The sequence below is a fragment of the Erithacus rubecula genome (assembly GCF_903797595.1).
Source record: "Erithacus rubecula genome assembly, chromosome: 3".
Lineage (NCBI taxonomy): Eukaryota > Metazoa > Chordata > Aves > Passeriformes > Muscicapidae > Erithacus > Erithacus rubecula.
This window is the reverse complement of record NC_136689.1, coordinates 41,509,725-41,530,674: the sequence shown is the minus strand read 5'-3', so window position 1 is coordinate 41,530,674 and position 20,950 is coordinate 41,509,725. Positions and strand designations below refer to the sequence as shown.

The 20,950-nt window shown below is 41.9% G+C and overlaps 2 protein-coding genes across 3 annotated transcripts in view; one reads left to right on the top strand and one right to left on the bottom strand.

The window, feature by feature from the left end:
• The window catches only part of CAPN7 (calpain 7), a 29,085-nt gene extending 19,488 nt beyond the window's left edge, over positions 1-9,597 (top strand). For both annotated transcript variants that reach the window (XM_079302034.1, XM_079302033.1), the window contains exons 15-21: positions 1,626-1,761; positions 2,185-2,260; positions 4,451-4,596; positions 5,309-5,371; positions 7,736-7,866; positions 8,989-9,081; positions 9,162-9,597. In XM_079302034.1, coding sequence (XP_079158160.1) covers positions 1,626-1,761; positions 2,185-2,260; positions 4,451-4,596; positions 5,309-5,371; positions 7,736-7,866; positions 8,989-9,081; positions 9,162-9,306 — 790 coding nt within the window. In that variant the 3' untranslated portion in view covers positions 9,307-9,597. The remainder of the gene's footprint in view (positions 1-1,625; positions 1,762-2,184; positions 2,261-4,450; positions 4,597-5,308; positions 5,372-7,735; positions 7,867-8,988; positions 9,082-9,161) is intronic.
• Positions 9,598-13,853: 4,256 nt separating this feature from the next.
• Positions 13,854-20,950, bottom strand: part of SH3BP5 (SH3 domain binding protein 5) — a 50,029-nt gene continuing 42,932 nt past the window's right edge. Inside the window, exons 7-9 of the mRNA XM_079302040.1 lie at positions 19,373-19,592; positions 15,994-16,254; positions 13,854-15,320 (exon numbers count right to left, since the gene is read on the bottom strand). Coding sequence (XP_079158166.1) covers positions 15,139-15,320; positions 15,994-16,254; positions 19,373-19,592 — 663 coding nt within the window. The 3' untranslated portion in view covers positions 13,854-15,138. The remainder of the gene's footprint in view (positions 15,321-15,993; positions 16,255-19,372; positions 19,593-20,950) is intronic.

The window sequence follows — 20,950 nt, the reverse complement described above, 5'->3', positions numbered from 1 at the left end:
TCTCAGTAAGTGTTCTGATGTGATGTTTCCTTCCTTCCATTCTTCCAGGTTACAGCTAGGGGCTTGAATTCCAACCCTGTTCTTTTCAGCCTGACTTTACACTTTCTCAGCCCAGGCTTTGTTTTTGACTACTTCTGTAACATCAGTGGAGCTCAGTGACCCTTGTGATGTTGCTGTGGAACTACAGTTGTGTAACCAGATTCTGACCTCAGTCCTACATCTCCCTATCAGAATAAAAATCAGATTTTTGTGCAGTCCATCTCTAAGCAGCGCCCAGACAGTGCTTTAGTGACCTAGTTATTATTTGGAATTCATTTTTATGGCCACTTGCAAGTTGGCTGTACAGAGTGTGTTCACTGACATCAGGGTAGATTAACCAGTTCTGGGTTTTAGCAGATGTAGTTATCATAAATAATCTTCCTTGCCTGCTGATTTGTTTTCTGAATGTGATACCTGTCTCTAACCAAATTTCCATTATATTCAGAGGTTTTGTCTCCCAGTTTGAGGATTAGTGTGTGTATCTGTGTCTCAGTTTTGGAAAGCAAGGGTTTCTATACTTTTCCACTGCACCAGACTGCACTTTGCCACTGCATCCACACTGTCCGTGCATGTGTTAGCTCTGCACAAGCTCCTTCATCCACAGTGTGACTGCTGAGTTTATCTGTAAAGGTTCCTTCCATCCTTGCTCTCCAATTACTTCCAAAATATACTGTGGTGATGTAGCAAGATGAGATAATGTGTATGCTAATATCAGAGCTCACCTCCTGGTCTGTCTATCCTTACGTTATCAGTGATTGCCTTCCCTCTGTGTAGGGAAAATCCTTAGCACAGTGGCAGTTGCCATGAAACGCAGAGTAACAACAGTGATAATCTGAAGCTTTTTTAATGCAAACTTCCACACATGCTGTTCAGTTTTACAAAGGTGAGAGGGACAAGAAGAATTAGGAATAGCTGTATACACTTCTGTTTCCAGTATGCCACACTTTGTGTTCAGTCATCAGCACTTTCTGGTTTTTTCTCACAATATTTTTCATGTCTAGACACTTCACGAGGCAGCAGGCGGATTCTGCAGTAGGCCACCTCAAAGATCTTTAACACTTCCTGCAGGGCATCCTTCCAAGTGTGAAACAGGGCAAATAAAAAAACAAAATGCCTCAGGAAAAAAAAAAACTGAGGAAGAAATTTGGCAAGCTTTTGAAACCAACCATAGCAGGCAGATAGATAGATTTCTACAGTTGCAAAAGTATAGGTGTTTTTGATTTAATATTGGTGTGTGCAATCATGGTTATGGTTGTGTAGCCCAGACTGCTTAAATGGTTCAGCTTTTTCTGTGCTTTTTTTTTCTTTTTACTGTGGTTGCAGTCACCAGCCAAGCTGTTTGTATTTAGCATTTTTTTTTATTATCATACATGTATTGTGATGAACTCCTTTATAAAACAAGGTTCTAAGATAATATTTCTGATGTGACTGTGTTATGCAACCACTGCCACAGATTCTAACAGAAAACTAGGCTTTGGTAACTTGTTACTCATAATATCAAGCTCTGTGTATGTGTAGGATTTGGAGTTTGTTTCAAAGCACAAATGAGTTTCTAACCGGTCTAATAACGTGTCTGTCCCTTTCAGTACGTGGGACGCAAAGCAGGGCCCGGTGAAGGATGCCTACAGCCTGGCCAACAACCCTCAGTACAAGCTGGAGGTGCAGTGTCCACAGGGTGGTGCTGCTGTCTGGGTCCTGCTCAGCAGGCACATCACTGACAAGGTGCTGGTTCTGCACTGCGAGCTCTGCCTCAGCTCCTGTACATCTTTCTGTATGCCTTTCTCTTATTAGTATATTACTGCCTGTGTTCAGGTGTGTATGCCAGAATTTTTTAACTCAGCAGGTACATGTACCTCTAATTGAAATGGAGTAAAATTTGAGCTAAGTGATTCTATTCCACCATAAAGGTTCTGAAGTAACTTTGAATCCTGGGGCCTGAATAAGTTAAATCAGTGGATTTTTGTTTACCTCAGGCATTTGAAAAATAATTCTGTTGGGTATCCCAATAAATACAAATATCAGATCATATTGTGTGATGATCAAAAGGGGTGGTAGAATGTGTACTTGACTCTGATTAAGCATTCATGATGTTTCACAGAATTGCACAACTCTGATTTGTGATTTTTTGTGGTTTTGTTTTTATAGGATGACTTTGCACACAATCGGGAATTCATTACAATGGTTGTATATAAGACTGATGGCAAAAAAGTTTACTATCCAGGTTAGTGTACCTTAATTGTCAAGTAGCTGATTTTATAAATAAATGAGAAGCACACAGAATTTTGAGGAGAGGAAAGGCATTTTTTGCTTTAAAACTAAATGCCTCATTAAGAGGTCAGTCTTCTGAAATCATTGTTTTGCTCTGTTTGATCCTATTTAAAGTCTACACTGAAGGAATATGCCATCCTACACATACTGTATGCACTCTTAATAGGTCTACATAGTTCTGCTGACACTTACTTTGATGCAGCATTTTCTTTATTTTTTCTGTTTATTTTTCAGTGCCAGTAGTTAATGCTTAGAGGAACAGAAGTTATGTGCTAATTTTTCTGATAGCATAATTATTTCCTACATTTGTGAAATTATTTAAAAGTCTACAGCTTCCACAAAATTAAAATAATCAGGGTCAATTGTCCCATGAACTTGTCTTAGTAAAGTACCTAAGCAAGCTTATGAAATATAGGTGAACACTGCAGGAGATTTCCAAGAATCAAGTATGACAATGTTCAAGATGCTTAAATTTTATCAAGATCTCACTCTTTGTCATTATATGTCAGATTATTTTCACCTTGAGAAAAAAAGTTTTGCTGTAGCTGTGAAGTAGCCAAATATGCTTTATTTCAAGAGAAATAGCAGATCTGAAACACAGGCTGAGACAGAGGGTGTAAAGGTAATGTCCAGGTTGAATGGATAGACTGAAATTCTAAGGTAGAGCTAATAAGATCATATTTTTTTTTTATTCTTTCCCTTAAGTAAGAGATTGCTAAAAATATTTCTTGTAACCATGTAGTGGAGGTGCATCCTAAAAAAAAACTGGGATTTGGCCTGTTGCTTTTACAGATAGGAACTTTTTAAGAACCAGGTTTGCATTCAGGTAGCTGCTCATGCAACAACTCCCTTAGTAGATTTTAAAGCTTTTTTCACCAAAGAGTGGAATTTTTTTAGTTAACTCTCCTGACCAATTCCCCAGTATCCAAGCTTCCCCTAGAACCCAAGTTTTTCTGTGGATAGATCTGTTGACACCTGACCAAATCATCATCTGTTTTTGCAAGAGCTTCTCTGTGAGGAGAAGCAGATGCCCAAGTTGCTTCTGGTGTTCCTGATAGTTGTAGCAGTGCTTATTTTACATGTGTGTCTCACTGAAAAGGTTCTTAAGTGAACAAACCCAAGCACAGTTGTGTAGCAGAGAGAATTGTTCAATTGTGCTTGAAAGAGACAGCCTATCAAGACCAGTAGCAAAAACTGAATGATTCATATGTTTTGTCTTGCTACACAAACTCTTTTAAAAACTTCTGATATCACGAGCTCAAACTTGTTTAAAACCTTTTTCCATGGAAATAGATTGGTCAAGCTGCAGTATTATTTTTAACCATCTGTTAAAATGAGATGAGAACAAAGCAGCTTAATCCTTTGGCAGCAAGGCCGAGATTTCCCATTTCTAAGCTTCTTATTGTTTTATATTAATCCTTTCCCCTCTCATGTTGCTTTGCGGAAGAAAATAAAAGAACCTGATCCAGGGCCTATTGAAGTAATTGGCTAGAGTTGGTCCTGCTTCACTGAAATTAAAAGAAGCCTGTAAAGCACCAATTAGAGGCCAAATAACAAATTACACTGTCTAATTGTAAAAGCAAACATTTGGGATCTTTTGAAGTACCACATGTGTGTTTGTATTGGGATGCAACTACATCTGTGTAGTGCTCACAGGGATTTGAAGAGAGAGGGAGAGAAAGCCTGTGTGATTTAGTTAAAGGAATTAATATGTTTTGAAGTATTCTTTACAAGGTGGCCAAAGATTTTGACAGCTGGCATTCTGGAACTGTCCAGCCAGTGAAGAAAGAGCAGACACTTCAGAGATTTTCAAAGAGTGCTTCAGTATTCATTATCTTTCTCTTGATATTTCAACATAATTACAGTAGTCTCCTTTGAGTAGTGACATTGGTAGGAGATGGATAAGCAGTCCTTGTAAGTCTTGAGATTTAAGCTGTACTTTCAAGCACAGAATTTGTGTCTTGTCATGTGTGATGTACCTCTCCTGAAAACAGTAGTTGATGTTAAGACTCCTTTTTATGGGTAAATCTTGAGCCTCTCATCTGTTCAGAGCACTTGGGTCTGTTTAGTCTAATCCTTGAAGTTTACCAAGCTGATCTGGGGGACTTTTTGATCAGGGAAGAATGTTCATCTTCTTTTTCAGCTGATCCTCCTCCTTATATTGATGGTATTCGGATCAACAGTCCTCATTATCTGACCAAGATAAAGCTGACCTCTCCAGGTTCCCATACATTCACCTTGGTGGTGTCCCAGTATGAGAAACAAAACACCATCCATTACACTGTCAGGGTATGTGCTGTTGTTCCATAATGAGTGCAAGCAATTAAACTGTAAAATGTCCTGTTTTTAAAATTGATTAAAAGGGTATTTCTAAATCAATATTGCAATTTTGGGGAGGGAAGCTATGAATGATGGAGCAGAACCATTGGATGAAGTGTTTAATAAAGTTCTTCACTTGCAGTTAAGATGTTAGTATGGTTTCAGTAACAAAATCAGCTGAAAAATACTCTTATTTCCTAGAATAAGAAAGTATCTATATAAAGGCAGATCACTGGCCCTCTATGTATCCAAAATAAACCTACTTTAGATCCTGGTTAAGATTTAAAGATTTTTGACTTCTCTAGGTCTTGACTTAGGATTTGCATTTTTCTCTTAGCTGCCTAGTCTCATAATGATCAATGCTAGATTTTTTTTCACTGAAAAAAGAGTAAAATGCAGATTGTTTCCATTTTGCATGTTTTGTTTGTTGGGGTTTTTTGGTTGGGTTTTTTTTGGGGGGGTGGGGTTGTTAAGAAAAATTAAGTAGAACTAAGTCTTAGTCTCAGCACAATCCTGAATTTTGAGTTTGACACAGGGTCATCTGATGGGTAATACAAGCATGTAGTGAACAATTATCTAAAAATATTGTGTAGGTAATTCTGCTTTCTGTTAATTTGTCATGATTTCATTTGAAGAGTGCAATATGAATGTTGAGTGACCTGCTGCTTCTTTTACAACACAGGTGTATTCCTTGTGCAAGTTCACCTTTTCCAAGATTCCTACACCTTATACCATTTCCAAACGGGTAAAGAAACATTTTCTTTTATGGGTCACTGGTTGGGCTTTTCCATATCTGAGATGGGTTTTTAAATATATTTTGAAACTTCTGCCCCACCTCCACCACATAGTGTATTGTTGCAGCTGTGCCACTGTAGACATGCTGCAAAGCCTCTATAGAACACACTGGTCTTTGCAACAACAACCCATACCCTAAAAGTCATCACTCTGCAGAAATCAGGTTGTGCTAGTAATAGTGCAGAGCGAAAACCCTCTAGAAATCTTGCTCATTTCCCCTTGGGAGAATTGCATGATTTTCTTGGAAAAACTCTTGGCATGATGGGACAAAATCAGCAATGCCAAACCAAAGGCACCAGTAGCAAGACCATAAGAAACAAACTTAAGATGGCAATATCACAACACGTTACTATTCCTAAATTTTGCAAAGATGCCTCAAGTGTCTGTAACAATTGGAATAAGCATTCCCAGACAGGATCAAGTAAGTATATCCATTGTGCATTTCCTTTGGAATGCTCCCTGAGATTATAGGAACAAGGGGAGAGTGAAAAACTTGGCTGAAACTAAGGCAGAAGCTCAGGCAGTTGTTTTGGGGCCAGCTGCTGTTCATATTTCAGCTGTCAACATGAGCTGCAGTTACACCTTCAGCTGAAGTATAAATATAGCCAAGAGCTCACAGGATAAAGTAACTTGCATGTATTTTCATGTTTTAGCAGTTTAATCCTCAGGAAAGAATAAACCAGCAGCTGTTAACTCTAGATCTGTACCTACCATGCATACCCTGGAGAATTCTATTCTAGTCAGAAGTCTTCTGTCCAAACAGTAACTTATTCAGGTAGAGAGAAACAAGGGAGTTTGAGCCACAATGGAACAGTCCATTTTCTAGGACACTCATGCCTGAAGCCCAGGATTGCATTACTTTGTGGTCAGGGGGACATGCTGGTTCTCCAGTTCAGACAATGTTCCATACCAGCTGTTATTTTTGGAACAATCCCTTGAAATCTGTTCTGGAGAACAGTGAGTGAATAGAGAGATTCTTGGGAACAGAAAGATGATTTGTTTGGTTCTTTGAAAAACTGTTGTCCTATATAGCTGTTAAAAACTGGGCTTACTTTGAGGAAGTGCTTTAAGAGGTCAAAAGCACATTCAAGATGAAAAGCCTGTTTGAGGAGGGACATCCATTTCATGTTGTAATATATTTGAAAAGGGAATTAAGTAGGTAGAAAACTCCTGTTATTATTTGAACATGTCTCTCTAGTATTCAAAAAAAAACCCAAAAAAGGTAGGTTCTATCTATCCAAGGCCAGTTCTGTGTTTAGGATTGAATACAAAAAGTTAGTTGCTTGTATTTAATGCCTGTTTGGTGATTGCTTAGCAGTCATCACACTCAAAAGCAAGCAGACAACTAATTTGCAGTTTAGCAGTAAAAAAAAATCTGTTAGATGTCCTATACTGGACTCAAGTGGTCACCTCTGGAGCTCATCAAGCTCTAATGTGATTCCTGGGATTAAGTGTAGCAGAAGTGGAAAAGGGCTAGAAAGCTCCATAGCACACAGCAGTTTTAGGTTCCTGGTAGCAGCATGGTAGGGGGAGAAATTCCTCTTGCTTCCATACTTACCATGTTTGAGGGGCTTGGTCCCTGAGTGAAGAAATTAAAGGGAATATGCTGCCCCTTACTGATTTGACAGTCAGGGGAGAAGAAACAGAAGAGATGGATCTCAGCTATAAATCTGTGGGAATGCCTGGCATGTCTTACAAGTCTAACCTTTCAAGTTTAATGACTAGCAAGAGGAACTTGGAAACAGATGGCCTGCTTCTCCTAGTCTGAGCAGCATTTTTACTCTAGTGTGTCTATCCTTGCAGAATCTGTCCTTATGGTTATCTTGTCACAGCAGTGCTGGTTCTCAGAGTGCATAGTAGTGATGGACAGGGCTGGAGACAGATCTTTGAAAGCACAGGTTGCAACACTGTTAGTGTTGTAGTGCCTGTATCACTGCTGTTTCTCATTAAACCCAATGGAGGAGTATCTGAGGACAAAAAAAATAACCTGTGTAGTCTTGTAGGCATGGGATAGATGGCAGTGAGGGTCTTCTGTTACTGCAGGTTGTAACAGTCAGAAAGAGTCACTCAGTGTTTGTTTAATGTAAGCTGGAAAAATATAGTACGTGTCTCAGGGATGTAAGGCTTTGATTGAGGGGGATGGGGAACTGCACAGGACTTTCTGCATGCTTAACCCCATCATTCTCCTCAGTTTAAAAATTAGAAGAGGTCACTAAAGGCAGTAACCTCCAAAGTGAGAGGACCCTCTAGTCTTTTTTGTGTGTATATGTAAGCAATACAAATCCTCAGAATTTGTCTTCTTTTTTGACTTCAGGTTAACGGACAGTGGAAAGGTCATAGTGCTGGAGGATGTGGAAACTTCAGAGACACCTACAAAAATAACCCCATTTATCAATTCCAGCTAGACAAGAATGGACCACTGCTAATTGAACTACGGGGGCCGAGGTTTGTAGAAAATAGTGTATCAATACAGTGAAGGCATTGCATGCCAAAGATAAAGCTTTATCAGTATCCCCTTGGGGAGGGTGGGAAGCTCATGGAAAATCCAGAAGACAAGGTGTGGGAGTTGCCTTAGATTTAGTACTATTTATGTGTCGGTCTTTACCACCGTTAGTGTTTTAAATCTACACATTCACTACTGAGGGAAATCCTTGACCTATGAGGAAAGCAGCAGCCTTCCTTTCTCTTTAGTTTTGGGGTCTGAGCAGAGCTAGGGAAGAAGGTATAAAGGACATATTAAAAAAATGATCATGATTGATTTCATTTTGTGGTAGTGCTAATATGCAAGATACTAAACCCTTACAGCTGTCAAAAACCTCGGAAAGTGCATTTACTCTGCCACTAGCTGGCCAGGAGAAGTGCTGGATGTCTATAGCCTATAAAGTAGACTTATGCAGGCCAAATTCCTTTGGCACAATTAATGATTACCTCAAAATACCAGTATTCAGCATTTCAGAATAGCAACATCTCCTGACCTTTGCAATCCTTTGCAAAGCTGTACAGTGGTCCTCCCCTCTGTGAGGAAACTCCTTCTCTCATGAATTGAAAGGAGAGATGTGGCTGCACAGTTCAGTGAATTGAACAGTTCCTTGTATGCATTTTTCCTGCATTTGCACATCATCTTTGGGTAGCTTGAAGGACAGGGGCAGTGGTGCCTGTCACATGCATTAACTGGAGCAGATGAAATGTCCCAAGTTTTATTGCAACATGAGAAATTTGGCTGAGATCACTGAGTCCTCTGCTAGCAATCTGATCACACCCCAGGATCTCTGCCATGTGGAACAGGATTGTGTCACAAGCTTAACTACTTGAATTCTGCTTGAGTGCACAGGCAGGCTTCTAGCAGGCATTTTCCCTACAGTCTAGTTCTAAACCTCAACTGAGTTCTGTCTTCCTCCAAATTCTGCATTCATGTCATGGTAAATTTGACTTAACATTTTTGTCACAAAGGTGACAAAACTTTCAGATGTCCTTTCAGTTATACTACATAGTTTTTAATAGCTAGCCCTCTTCATGGTAATCCTGATGACCCAAATATCTAAAGCAAGTCTGTCATGTCACCTGCAGGCAATACAGCGTTGGTTTTGAACTTGTCACCGTTTCAACAGTGGGAGATCCTGGTTCCTATGGCTTTCATAAAAAAAGCAGTGGTGACTACAGGTAACACTTAATGAACTCTGTATAGAGGTTTGAAACATACTTTTGATCCCATTCCTAACAGGTAGTTTTCTTTATCATAGGTGTGGATTTTGCTACTTGGAAGTGGAGAACACATTTGCTGGAGTTTACAACATTATCCCCACCACATTCCTGCCTCAACAAGAGGGCCCTTTTTTCTTAGATTTTAACAGTACTACTCCACTTAAGGTGTCACAGCTGCAGTGAGGAGACAGAACTGTGCAGTGCTTTTTAAGGAGATGGTTTTGATCTGTCCAACAAACAGGTGAAGAACCCTTACTACACATGCACAAAAGAACATTACATCCTGAGTTATAGCCAAAAGCATGGAATGATGGATTGCCAGTTAATTGTGGCAGGCAGATAGCTGTGGGTTTGCTGCTATGGTCCAGGAGTGAACACTGTTCAACAGGCTTGGGAATAGGCTAAAATGCATATATTCAAATGAACCAGCAGAACTCAATTTATTGCAGTTTTTCCATACTTTGAATCAAAGTCTAGTGAGTTACAAGAAAAACTAATATTGAAATTCCCTCCTCCCAACATACAAGGTATATGAGCTAAAGATTCTATTCTTAAAAGTAAACATGTAAGAAAAAAATATTCTTGTCTCTTCTGCTTATTCAGTCTCAGGACCAAATAGCTTTTATTACATATTTCTGCTGCTATCTATAATGTTTTCAGCACTGAATTGGTTCTTGCATCTAAATGTAAAGGTACAACTGCTGAGCCAACTGTATTCCACATATCATTTTATGTGAAATATGTATATAGGAGTAAACAAAAAGGAAGATTCCAGCTTTAGCTATTTCTAAAAGCAAAGCAAATGCTTTGCTCATGTTACATTCTCATGTAACTTTGAGAGCTGTTACTTCATCTCTGTATGACTTCAGACATAATACAGCAGGAGATTCTATGGCTTTCTTCCTGCCATCTGCCAGACCTAGGTTGATCCCAATGAGCAGGAAGGACAGGAAGTTATCCAGCAGCAGTGTCCAGGCAGTGCTGCACAGCCTTCCTCAAGCACCTATGAAAAGTTTTCACCTGAAGAGCTCCTATAAGATTCACTGTATTGACTGAGGGTAGTCTCAGTTGCTGGTAGAGAGAGATGGGGAACTGCCCACCATCAGCAACTCAGTATTTTATTATCATCACTTTACTTTATAATCACATACATTGTAATCACTTTACATCACATACTTTATAAGTATGTATCATGTAGGGAAGGATTATTTTAACCTCTCCCCCCCTACACCACAGCTGCAAGGAATGCACTTGCTGATTCCATTATGGAAGACATCTTTGAAAATATACATTTTTCCTTGTAAGTTGAAGCCAGTGAAGGACTTGAGCACATGGCCAGTGTCATCAATAAAAGCAAGGTCAGAGTTTCTTAAGAAAATAGGGGAGGTGGAATTAATGCAGAACAAGTTATTTTTTAGGAGCCTCCCTTATGTGCTCTTCTTCTAGAGCTGTATACATTGTATCTGAAGAGGATTCAAGATGATAAGTTTTTATTTAATACCAACTGCCTCACAGATCCTGAAATGGATTAAATGCTGTCATTTTTGCAAAATTTACAATATTTCACAGTTGGAGGAGAGGGTATTTTTAAAAGAGCCATGGGAATTTTGCTGCCATTCAGACTGGTGTGGCAGTTTTCCAAGCAAAAAGGTAGCATTTAAATCTTGCTTTAGATCACAGGTGTCACTTGGCCATTGGGAAACTGAACACACATTCTACAGTAGAACCAGAAATGTTGATGGGCTAAAATTATTCCCACAGAAATCTGTTATTAGTCCTCTCCAGAAAGTAAAACCACCTTTTGTTTCATTTCCTTCATCAGACAGCTGCTTAGCAAGTATCTGGTGCTGAAAGGGCACTGATAGCTCCTGCCTTGGAAAACACATGCCTTGCTGACTGCAGTTCTCTCAGAGACCATCTGGGCTGGGAATTTGTGACAAGTCTGTCACAGAGTGACTTACCTTCTTTTGCAGGGAAGTTTCTGATGATTATTGCCATAAAGCAACAGAGGGAACAGCATGGGTGCAAGCTGAGAAAAAAAGAGTTGGGTTCTTTGTGGTTATGCTTGGTTTTTGGAGTATGTGCCAAGGACTGCTTCATTCCTAAAATATGAAAATTTCATTCAACTCCTTTTTCCCTACAGACTTACGTGAAGTTTTTAGCTGAGGCTAAACCAGAGTAGCAGTGGAGTCCTCCATGTATCTTATCACCTCTAAAGTCAGGAGGTAGTGAGGAAGTCTCAACTCAGTCTCTTTTTGGCAGTACAAAAGGCAAATGCCAGAAGTGCCAGTTTTCAGCACCAAGTTCTTGCACATTCTCTGCTGTTTGAGATCAAGCTGGTAGACTTGCCTACAGGAAAATCTGTTGTTGTTCTTCAGTAGTTGGTTTCGACTCGGCAGGAAGGAGTTTTTCTTTTTCTTTCCCCCGAGCACAAGTTAGTGCCAAAAGCTTATGCTGCATGAAATGAGCATAAGGCTCAGCTTCCGTACTGTGCTGAACTAAAACTGAACTAAACTTTCCTAATGCCAGGCAAAGGCATTAAGGCCAAAGGATCCTCTCCCCACCAGGATGCTCCAACATTTCTTATACATTTGGAGAGCAGTAGATTGGGATGAGCCCCATTAATGCACAGGACTTAAGCTTAGTGTCAATCTTATATATATAAAGCAAATTCTGTTCAAATATTGCACGTGCATAGGCTACTAGAATGCCATCACTGTGCATTTCCCTTCAGACATAGGACAGAACACTCAGGTGAAGTATTTAAGAGGTACTACAAAATATCCATATAAATTGTAGCCTAGGGATTCTGGTTATGGCAGATTAATTTTACAACAAAGCTTTCTTGCCCTTTTTTCTTAAAGCAAAACATTGATGTAAGCATTTAGGATTTGCTTTAATATTTTCTGTCAAATATATACTTTTATATTTTTTCCACAAGTAAAGTCTGGAAAAATTATTGCAAAGTGAACTGATCCTTAGATTTTAACATGACCTCAAGCCAGTAAGTTAAGCTTTTCTTTTCCCTGTACTGTTGAGCATTTTTTGAGCCATATGACAGAGAACATAGTTAGGAAGACACAAGTTAGCCCTTGTCTGATCCCATCCCCAGTTCTCAAAGATTCAGTGAGACATAGTACCATGGATCAATGGTATCATCAGCTTCTATCCCAGCTGCCCCAGACTGTGAGTCTGACTTCAGTCCTGGTCTCCTGCTGCAAGCTTCATGTAACTATTTTGTACAGTAATTATGTACTTAACCACATTATCTCCGCAGCCTTTGAACAGCCACCTATTTAGAATTCAGTTTGTGTACATACAGTAGAGATTTTCATCACTTCATCTAAAAGGACACTGAAATTGTTTGATAATACCAAAGAGAAGCAGAACTCCTAGGTTAACATTTGCTTTATACATTCTCACATCAGGGCAGCTGAAGCAATCATGTATACTTTGATACACCAGAGGCTTATTTTTATACCCATGAATGCGGCTACCATCATGTTGCACTTCAGAATCCATGAAGAGCTTAAGTAAAAAGTAACTGGAGAAAGCTTGTTCATTTGCTTGTATTCCACAGCAATGTATGTTCATTTAAGTCTGTCATATTTATAATTATGGCTTTTATGAAGTTTAAAATAAAATGAGTTTTCCATTAATTTATTAGACACACAGTTCTGCCTGTTTGCTTGCATGTTTGAAGGGTGATTTACCTGCCAAGTCTGGGGGTGCACCATGAGCTTTCAGCAACTTCTTGCAGCAGGGTGGTAGAAAAGGAAGGGCAGAGTGAGTTCCACACCCTTACAGAGTTCCAGATCAATGGTTTTACCCAGCTGGGAGCTGAACTCAATCAGGACATACACAAAGCAATGCACAAAATTAATTCATTGCGCCCAAGTGTGAGAAGCTTGGATTTCCAGTTGGAACTGGCAAGATGAGAAGAAATTTGATAACAAGAAAGGTTTAAAAAAAAAAAAAGAAAAGGAAAAAAATCACCACCAAAACAACCTCCAAAGAACCCAGGAAAACGTAACAGGTGTTGACTGGGAAGTCTAAAAAAAGTGAAACTCAACCACAAAGATCTCTGCTAGTTTTTCTAACTGACTGCAGCACAGACAATAGCTCAGCTATGAAAGTTTATGTAAGAATACTTAACACAGTGTAGCACTCCTGTACTGCTTTTCATATTTAATACTGTCTATCCCTTTATGCCAAGTAATGGTCACATCAGAAGCTGGAGCCACAGATGTCTTTTGTAAGCATTTTCTGGGCTTGGAAACTGCTGGCAGTGAAAGGTTTCAGCCTAAGGTCTTCAGAAGATGTAAACATATAAATGTCCAAAACAGTTACAGCTTAATAGCTATAACATGATGAATCTATTTTTTTATGAAAACAGGATTCTTTGCCTACAATTCTGCACATCAAATTTCAGCAACATTAGATACAGAGGTCTTATATAACAGAATACCTCCCTCTTCCTGCACACTAAGGAGGTTTTGGAGAACCTGAAGCTCCAGTCTTGTGGCACAGTTCAAAATAAAAAGTGAGCCACATGTGCAGGGAAGCTGGAAAGAGGCACCAGTTGCCCATGTACCACAATGGATTCTAACACCAGTGTGACCTCAGCCTGCAGTCCTCAGCTGGAAATGGATATTTGGAGGCTAAACTTTCTGTGGGAGAAGATTTGGTTCCTAGCACTGGAGATAAACTTCATTTGCACAGACTCAAAATGTGGAAAACAAAAATGTTTACTGTAGTGTGAAGAATTTTACATTAACTTTGAGAATAGATACACAAGCTGTGGCAGGGATGAAATACAACAGGACTGCAAAAACATAGAATAGAAAATACTTTGGGCAATACTAAGATTCCCATCAAATTAACAATATAAACTGACATTTTAGATAAAATGGTGCTTTCAGAAATGCTTAGTCACCAAAACTGAAGAGTCCTAGAATTTTTACTACCACTTATTAGCATAATTATCAGACACTACTACTGCCTAACAGCTGCTGGCAAAACATGCCTCGTGCCCTTTCTAGTTTTATTGAACACTGTCTAGGGCATACTAAAATCCCAAGTCCCTTTAACAGTTATAACCCCCACACAGTACAACCTACAGAGATGCTTAAGAACACATTGTCAATCTACACTGGCAATTCCTTTTCTTCATGCATATTTCAAGGGCAAATCCCTTATCATAATCATCCTGAAAACATCTATGACTCCCATTTTTGAGGAAAAAACAAAACAAAACAAAATAAAAAACACTTAAAGTGCTGAAAAAATAATACTTCACTTCTCAGAGAAGCAGAAGGGCAAGGGGCCAATCAACTCTTTTTGGTCACTGCAATCACCTGCGGCGTCCAAGCCAGATTTGGGAAGGTGTCTAGAAAGGGCCTCCCACTGCTGGGCATTGCCATCCTTTTCCTGTCATCCTTCTGTCTTACAGGCTTTTAGAGGCATGACTCATTTTATCCTTTCTGTGAGCACCAAGAGAAGAGTGAAGGCTTTCAGACCCCACACATGCAACAGCTTGCCTGTATACAAAATATTTCTACAGTTTCAGCATAATACAGACCAATACAGATGTTTAAAGATTATGCCACTTGTACTCAAGAGATTGGTTGTATCTAAAGAGCATTTCATTCTACAAAACCGAAGCCAAACCGCTCTCTGCAAAAGTCTGGCTTGAATTTCAGGCCCCCGACTGGCATGAATTTACACGGGAACATTGCTAGTTATTGCTTCAGCCAGGCTGCTACAAAACAATTTACAAAGTCTGTCAAATATGAGCACACCTTCAACATTTGATAACTCGTCCGGCCTACAAAGGATTTACTGAATAAAAACTTCAGCCCTCCACATCAATTAAACTTCTTAGTGCATTTTTAAATTCTCAGAGTAAACGCTTAAGATTTGGCATATATTATTGGCACAACGTTCTTCAAACACTCAGAAGTTCATGTATAAATATTTAGACTCCCATTATTCAGGACGGGGCACGAGAAGGCCTCAGCCAATCTGGGCAGCTTTCCTGCCCGCGCATATTCCCTCTTTGATTTTCATGCACTGGAGGGAGAGCTGCTTCATTCGGTTCTCCAGAGCCAGCCCTTCAGTGGAGCTGCTCCTGGTGCTGCTCCTATTCTTGTTCACTCTGTCGCTTGTCTTGTTCTCAGCCCCTTCTGCCCTATCTCCTGCAAAGAAAGGATTAAACTGGATGTTAAATCCGGATCTCATTCTGCAAGTTAAGCTTCAAGCAGGTGCCTCTGCAGCTTCCTTTGCCAAAGCACACAGAAATTACAGGAGCAGGAGCAAGATGCTTTAACAAAACCAAGTTGGCCTTCCAAGCCATGCTCATTTTGTGCACTGCATCAGAAAATTCGTGAGAACAACCTTAGGATGGAGCAGACAAGGGCAGTGGTAATCCTCCAGTCTGAATTAGTCAGAGCCTGCAAGCAGCTCCTTCTGGCATGTTATTTTTTTGTGAGGATTTTGGGGTGGTTTTTTTTTTCCCTGGAAAGTAAGATTTTTAAAAAGCAGGACAGTAATTTAAATAAATAAACTTAGATTTTCCTCCAAATAAATATACCATGAGAATCCCACTGATCACTTATTTAGTGAGAAATCTCAAACCCCTGCATCAAGACAGACCTGGGGAACATTTCCAGCCAGGAGAACAGTAACTAATACATTACAGACATTATTGTTAACTTTCAGACACAGGGCCTTCCACAATTGCCTTCCCTAAAGAAGCAGCCAGCAGCTCAGAGCATTCCCTGGCATATGCCTAGGGGAGCTGGGATGGTTTTCCTGCTCCCTTTATGAAGCTGAAAAACACTGGCCCAGGGCGTATCCAGCTGTGCCTACCTCTTTCAGCTTCACACTCAGGGGAGGAGGCCCCACTGCATTCACTCCGGGGCCCCAGGACAGGGAAGATCATCCCAAACTCAGAGAGGGAGACAGGGCTGGGCAGATCCAGGCTTCCAGGTCGTGTCGCAGGAGGAAACTGAGTGGGCACCTCACAGGGACTCGTAGGACCAGAGCTGAAGCTGGACATTGATTGAGTTTCTGAATCTTCTTCGGACACAAAGCTGCTGCCATGATCATCCTCAAACACTTCTGAAGCCACTGCAACGTTCAGAGAATATTCCAGTTAGTAACTGAGCCTCCCCTCCTGCACCTTCCCAGGCAAAGGCAGTTTTTCAGGTTTGCATCTCCCACACACGAACACTCTGCTAACCCATGGGCTGCCCCCTCTGGTTTTCTGCCCCTGTGCAAAGCCTTAGCCTGGTTCTGCCCTGAGGAACAGCACACCTGCCAGCCAGGCCAGGCAAGGCCAGCTCTGCAGTAGCTACTGCTCCTCATGCTAAGAAGCTCTTGGATTTTTAGTGGCCCTGCTGGCCTTGTTCACTCATGGTCTTCAGTAGACAACTTAGGTCAGAGCCTAATTCTCTGTGCCTGCCTCCCCCAGTGCTATCTTGATCCCAGCACAGCCTCCTGGTTATTTAAGGCACTAATTAGAAAGACAAAAGTCGCAAGATTTCTTTTCAGTGAGGATCACCAAACACCACCAAATTAAAAAAGGTAACATATATTCTTTTCCCTGCTTGTATTTGCTCAGATCTGAATTTTAATTAAAGCAAACCCACTCCAAACTGTCTGTCTAGATTAAGCTGCAGGGTCCTTATGAATAAGCACAGGAGAAACCCATTAAAGAAGGCTCCATTTTGTGCAACACAAGGGTGAAGATTGTGCTGAAATTCAACACACTTCAGAGGCTCATTGCAGGATGAGGACCAAAGACTTCTGACACAAGCAGTCCCACTGGGATCAGAAGGTTCTCTACACACATCAGCCTCTACACCACACAAGTGTGTGCTGGAATCACACTGGCCTGAAGGAGTCCCAGACACAGCAGGACACCCACAGTGACCTGAGGTTCTCTTCAATTCCTCCTCCTAGCAATTTCTGCCATTGTTAGCAAGGCTCAGAATCACCTTGGAAGAGACGTAGGAGCAAAGCAGCAGCATTAACAAATGGCTCAAAGGAGAAGCTTCAAAGAAATTCTTCTGTCACCTTGGCAGCCTGGGGCTCACAGGCACCACTTGGACATGAAGGTGCCAACAGAGGCTGCTACTGCCAGGGTTACGGCAGAGATGTTCAACCTCTTTCTGCTGGACTTGCAGATTGCAGAACTGCGCTTAACACATTGCAACATTCACCCAAAAGGCTTCAAAAATAAGATGGGTAACAACATTATCCATCTCCCTGAGTGCTCTCCAGGGCACTTCATACTCAGAGACAGCTTTTCTTGTGGTTTGGGTTTTGCTGTTTTGTTTTTAATGAAGTCAAATCTAAGACTGCTGAGGGGCCTTTCTTCTCACTTGCTGTGTTTCATGAATATATGGTGAGTAGTACAGATAACTTTGCAGGGGGCAAAAGCAATAAAAGGTTTGGCAAAAAAGATGCTTCCAATTAGAGCCCTCTGCTTGGCAAGAAGCATTGACATCAGGCAGTCTATAAGCAGCACAACTTAAATTGTAGCTTGTTTTTCACATAATGCACAGGAGCATCTGCAAGGGCCAAGAAACTCTTGCTGATGACAAGGTGTTTTATCCAACTCCAGCAGACAGAAATCAAGATATAAAAGGATCTTGGTGGAAAGCTCCCCCCATACTACAATGAGAACTTAATCCAGGCTATGTTATTATTTAATTCAGGCTGCTAGTCCTGCCCTGTCATAACCCAGTTCTGTGTTGGCACCAGACACAAGCTGGTGTCCTTCCACTCATGTCAGACTGTGCAATTCAGAGAGAGGGTTGAGCCCAGACTGCTGTTTCTTGCAGCAGCCTCAGCAGCAGCCAGGGGAGCCAGCAACTAATATTAATTAATATTAACTTTCCTGGCTCTTTCTGCCTCTATATCCCAAGTCCCTGAGCTCCTTCAGCACAAAATACCCTCAGACTCAGTTATACCTAGTTTGCAGGAGGCCTGCATGAATGGGACTTGCAGGTGTCCAAAAAAGGCAATTCCTGCCTAGGTCAGAAAGGCTCAACCTCAGGAATTAAGGGTGGCAGAAGACAAGCAGCCATACTGAAACCTGGCTGCATCAGCTGTCCAGACACAGCACTTGCTGCTGCAAGTCAGGTCCCAGTTACACTGAGTGAGAGAGCTCCAACACATCGTGCAGAAACTCCTGCCACTGCAGAGGGTGGAGGCCAGCCCAGGACTGCCTCCCAGCTCACACAAGGCTGTACCATGGACCTCAGTGCCAGAACACACCAGTGTCTCTGAGGAAACTGCATCTTCTGCCTTTGGGCACCAGGGCTGTGCAACCATGAACTCCTGCAATCCTGACCTAGACTTTTCCCTGCAGAAACGAAGCTAAAATACAAATTAAACTGTAATTTTTGGGACTGGGCAACAAGAAAAAGACTTTCTGCATCAAGAAGGGGTAAAAAGTGTCCAGGAAGGAAGATGTAATGTCCATCTATCCACTTTCACCCAGAGCCAGGACAAATGCAAACTCACATAAAACAGACTTTGCAACACAAGGTCCCCATGTGCCACCAGAAAGCAGAAGTTACCTTTCTTGTTTGGACCTTCCTTGGAGGTTGTTACTGTCACCCATTTCTCCTACACAGCCCCTCAGCACACTGCAGCAGCATATTGCTGCTTCCTCACTTCCCTTGTTCACAGCACACATGCTCTGCTGAAATCAACCTTGGCAAAAGACCCTGCAGCACAAAGGAGCTTATCCTTATACCTTCCATGTGAGTATCACACCTTTCTGTACTACTGTAGCCACAACTACAGCTCCCTCTGCCACGGGCACAGCACTGGAAGACAAGCACTTGATCCAAAAGTTCAGTTCCCAGACTGGCTGAATGATCTGTGACAGTCTGAGACCACTCCAGGTGAGTCACTGCCAGCAGCACCACTGGCTTAAAATTAAGACACACACTTTGAAGTGTGTTAATTTTGTTCCTTTCATACAGCACTGTACAAAAAACTACAGGGATGTTAGGGAAGGGCTGATGCACTTTAACTCATTACCCTTTCCCTTGAAAACTGGCTATTAAAGAATGTAATCAACTCCTGCAATAACAAGAAGCATCATAACCGAGCCACAGTCCCACAACAGCCAGCAAATTTCAAAACTGCAGAGCACACAGAGCAAGCCCAACGTCAGCATTTCTTCTGATGCCCATGGGATGTTCCCCAGCACACAGTGCTCTGTACTCACTGGAGATGGTGTCTGACTCCGCTTTGCTCGCTGACAGATCCTCCACAGACGTGCTGCTCCCCTCGGCACCCACGCCACATCCTCGGGGCCCCATGGCAGTGGACCTTCTCCTCTCATGAATCTCATCTGAGATCATCTCCAGGTTTTTCAAGGCTGTCTTATACTCTCCCTTTGCCAGGGCCAGTTTGGCCTGCAGGTCATCCACTGTTTTCTTCAGTTGCTAACAAGGGAGACAGGTATTAGCTGGACTTTCAAACAAGGATTAGATGGATTACAAACAAGGCACAGCACAGTTCCCAGTGATGTGTCCAGGTGCTTTGGCTCTGCACAGGCAAGCACAAACCAGGGCTGGTATCTAGGGAATGGGAGAGTTCAGAAGTCAGAAGCACCCTGGCACAAGCAATGGCACTTGTGAAGGAGACAACAGCAAGGCCAACCATGAGAGCCAGGGGCTGAGCACCAAACCCATCACTTCTGCTTCACTGCAGAGCAGAAAGCAGCAAACCTGAAACCCTGACACCTGTAATACAGCAGAGTTTCTGTGTTCCCAGGCACGAACACCATCCTACAGCAAGGGAAAGAGTGTTGTACATCCCATTTCCCAAAGGAGAAACACTGCTTGTGTGTCTGTAGCTCTCTCAGTGCTGGGGTTTTTTTGTGCATTAAAAGCAACCTGTACTTTTTTCATACAGTTTACACAATCACCTTGCTTCAGGAGGGCACTGAGCAGCTGCCATGGAGAAGCAACAGGCCCACAAACAGTGTGCCTTTGCCCGTGGAAAAAAGGGAATTTCTCAAAAGATGCTTCTAGGCAGCAACTAGGGATTACTGGGCTGGCACTCAGCCTAGGGCAAGCAAGGGTTCAGCAGCTGCAGGCAGGCAAGGCAGAGGAGGAGAAGGCACCCAAGCCTGGAACCTGGCAATGAAAAAGGTGCACACCAGAGTCTCTGAGCCTTACAAAATGCTGTTGGATCTCAGGCAGCCAAAGAAAGGGCTCACAAAACCTTTGTGGGATATGCCTTGCATCCCAGACAAGGAATGGGAATCCTTTTCTAGCCAGACTCCTACTGATCCAGCATCCCACTGGAGCCTTCCTGCACCCATGGCCAGCAGTCCAAGGCAATGTGCTCCACTTAAACCCCATGCCCATCCCACACAACAGCAGCACTGGCCACTACCCTGCAACTCTGAGGAGACAGGCTCCCAGTTTTGGGGGCCACCTGCAGCAAACATCACTCAAATAGGAAGAGACTGATTCTTGCATTTGAATTTGTAGGGCTACTCTGCCCTCCCATCCCTGGCAGCTCCAAGACTGGCTGTAATAGCAGGGATTTGGATATATTACTATCCCACACAGAACTGCCATGCCTGCCCCATGGCCACTGTGCCCTGCAAGGCTTGTGCTATGCCCAAGCACTGGCCAGACATGGCCAGTGCAGAGATGCCAAAAAGCCCTGGAAGCCTATCCAGCCAAATCCCAAATCCCTCTTATGCCAAATCAGAAATTCACATCTGCATGACATTTGAGCACTGCAAGCAGGTTACTTATTCTGTTAATTGGTCCAACCAGTGAATATA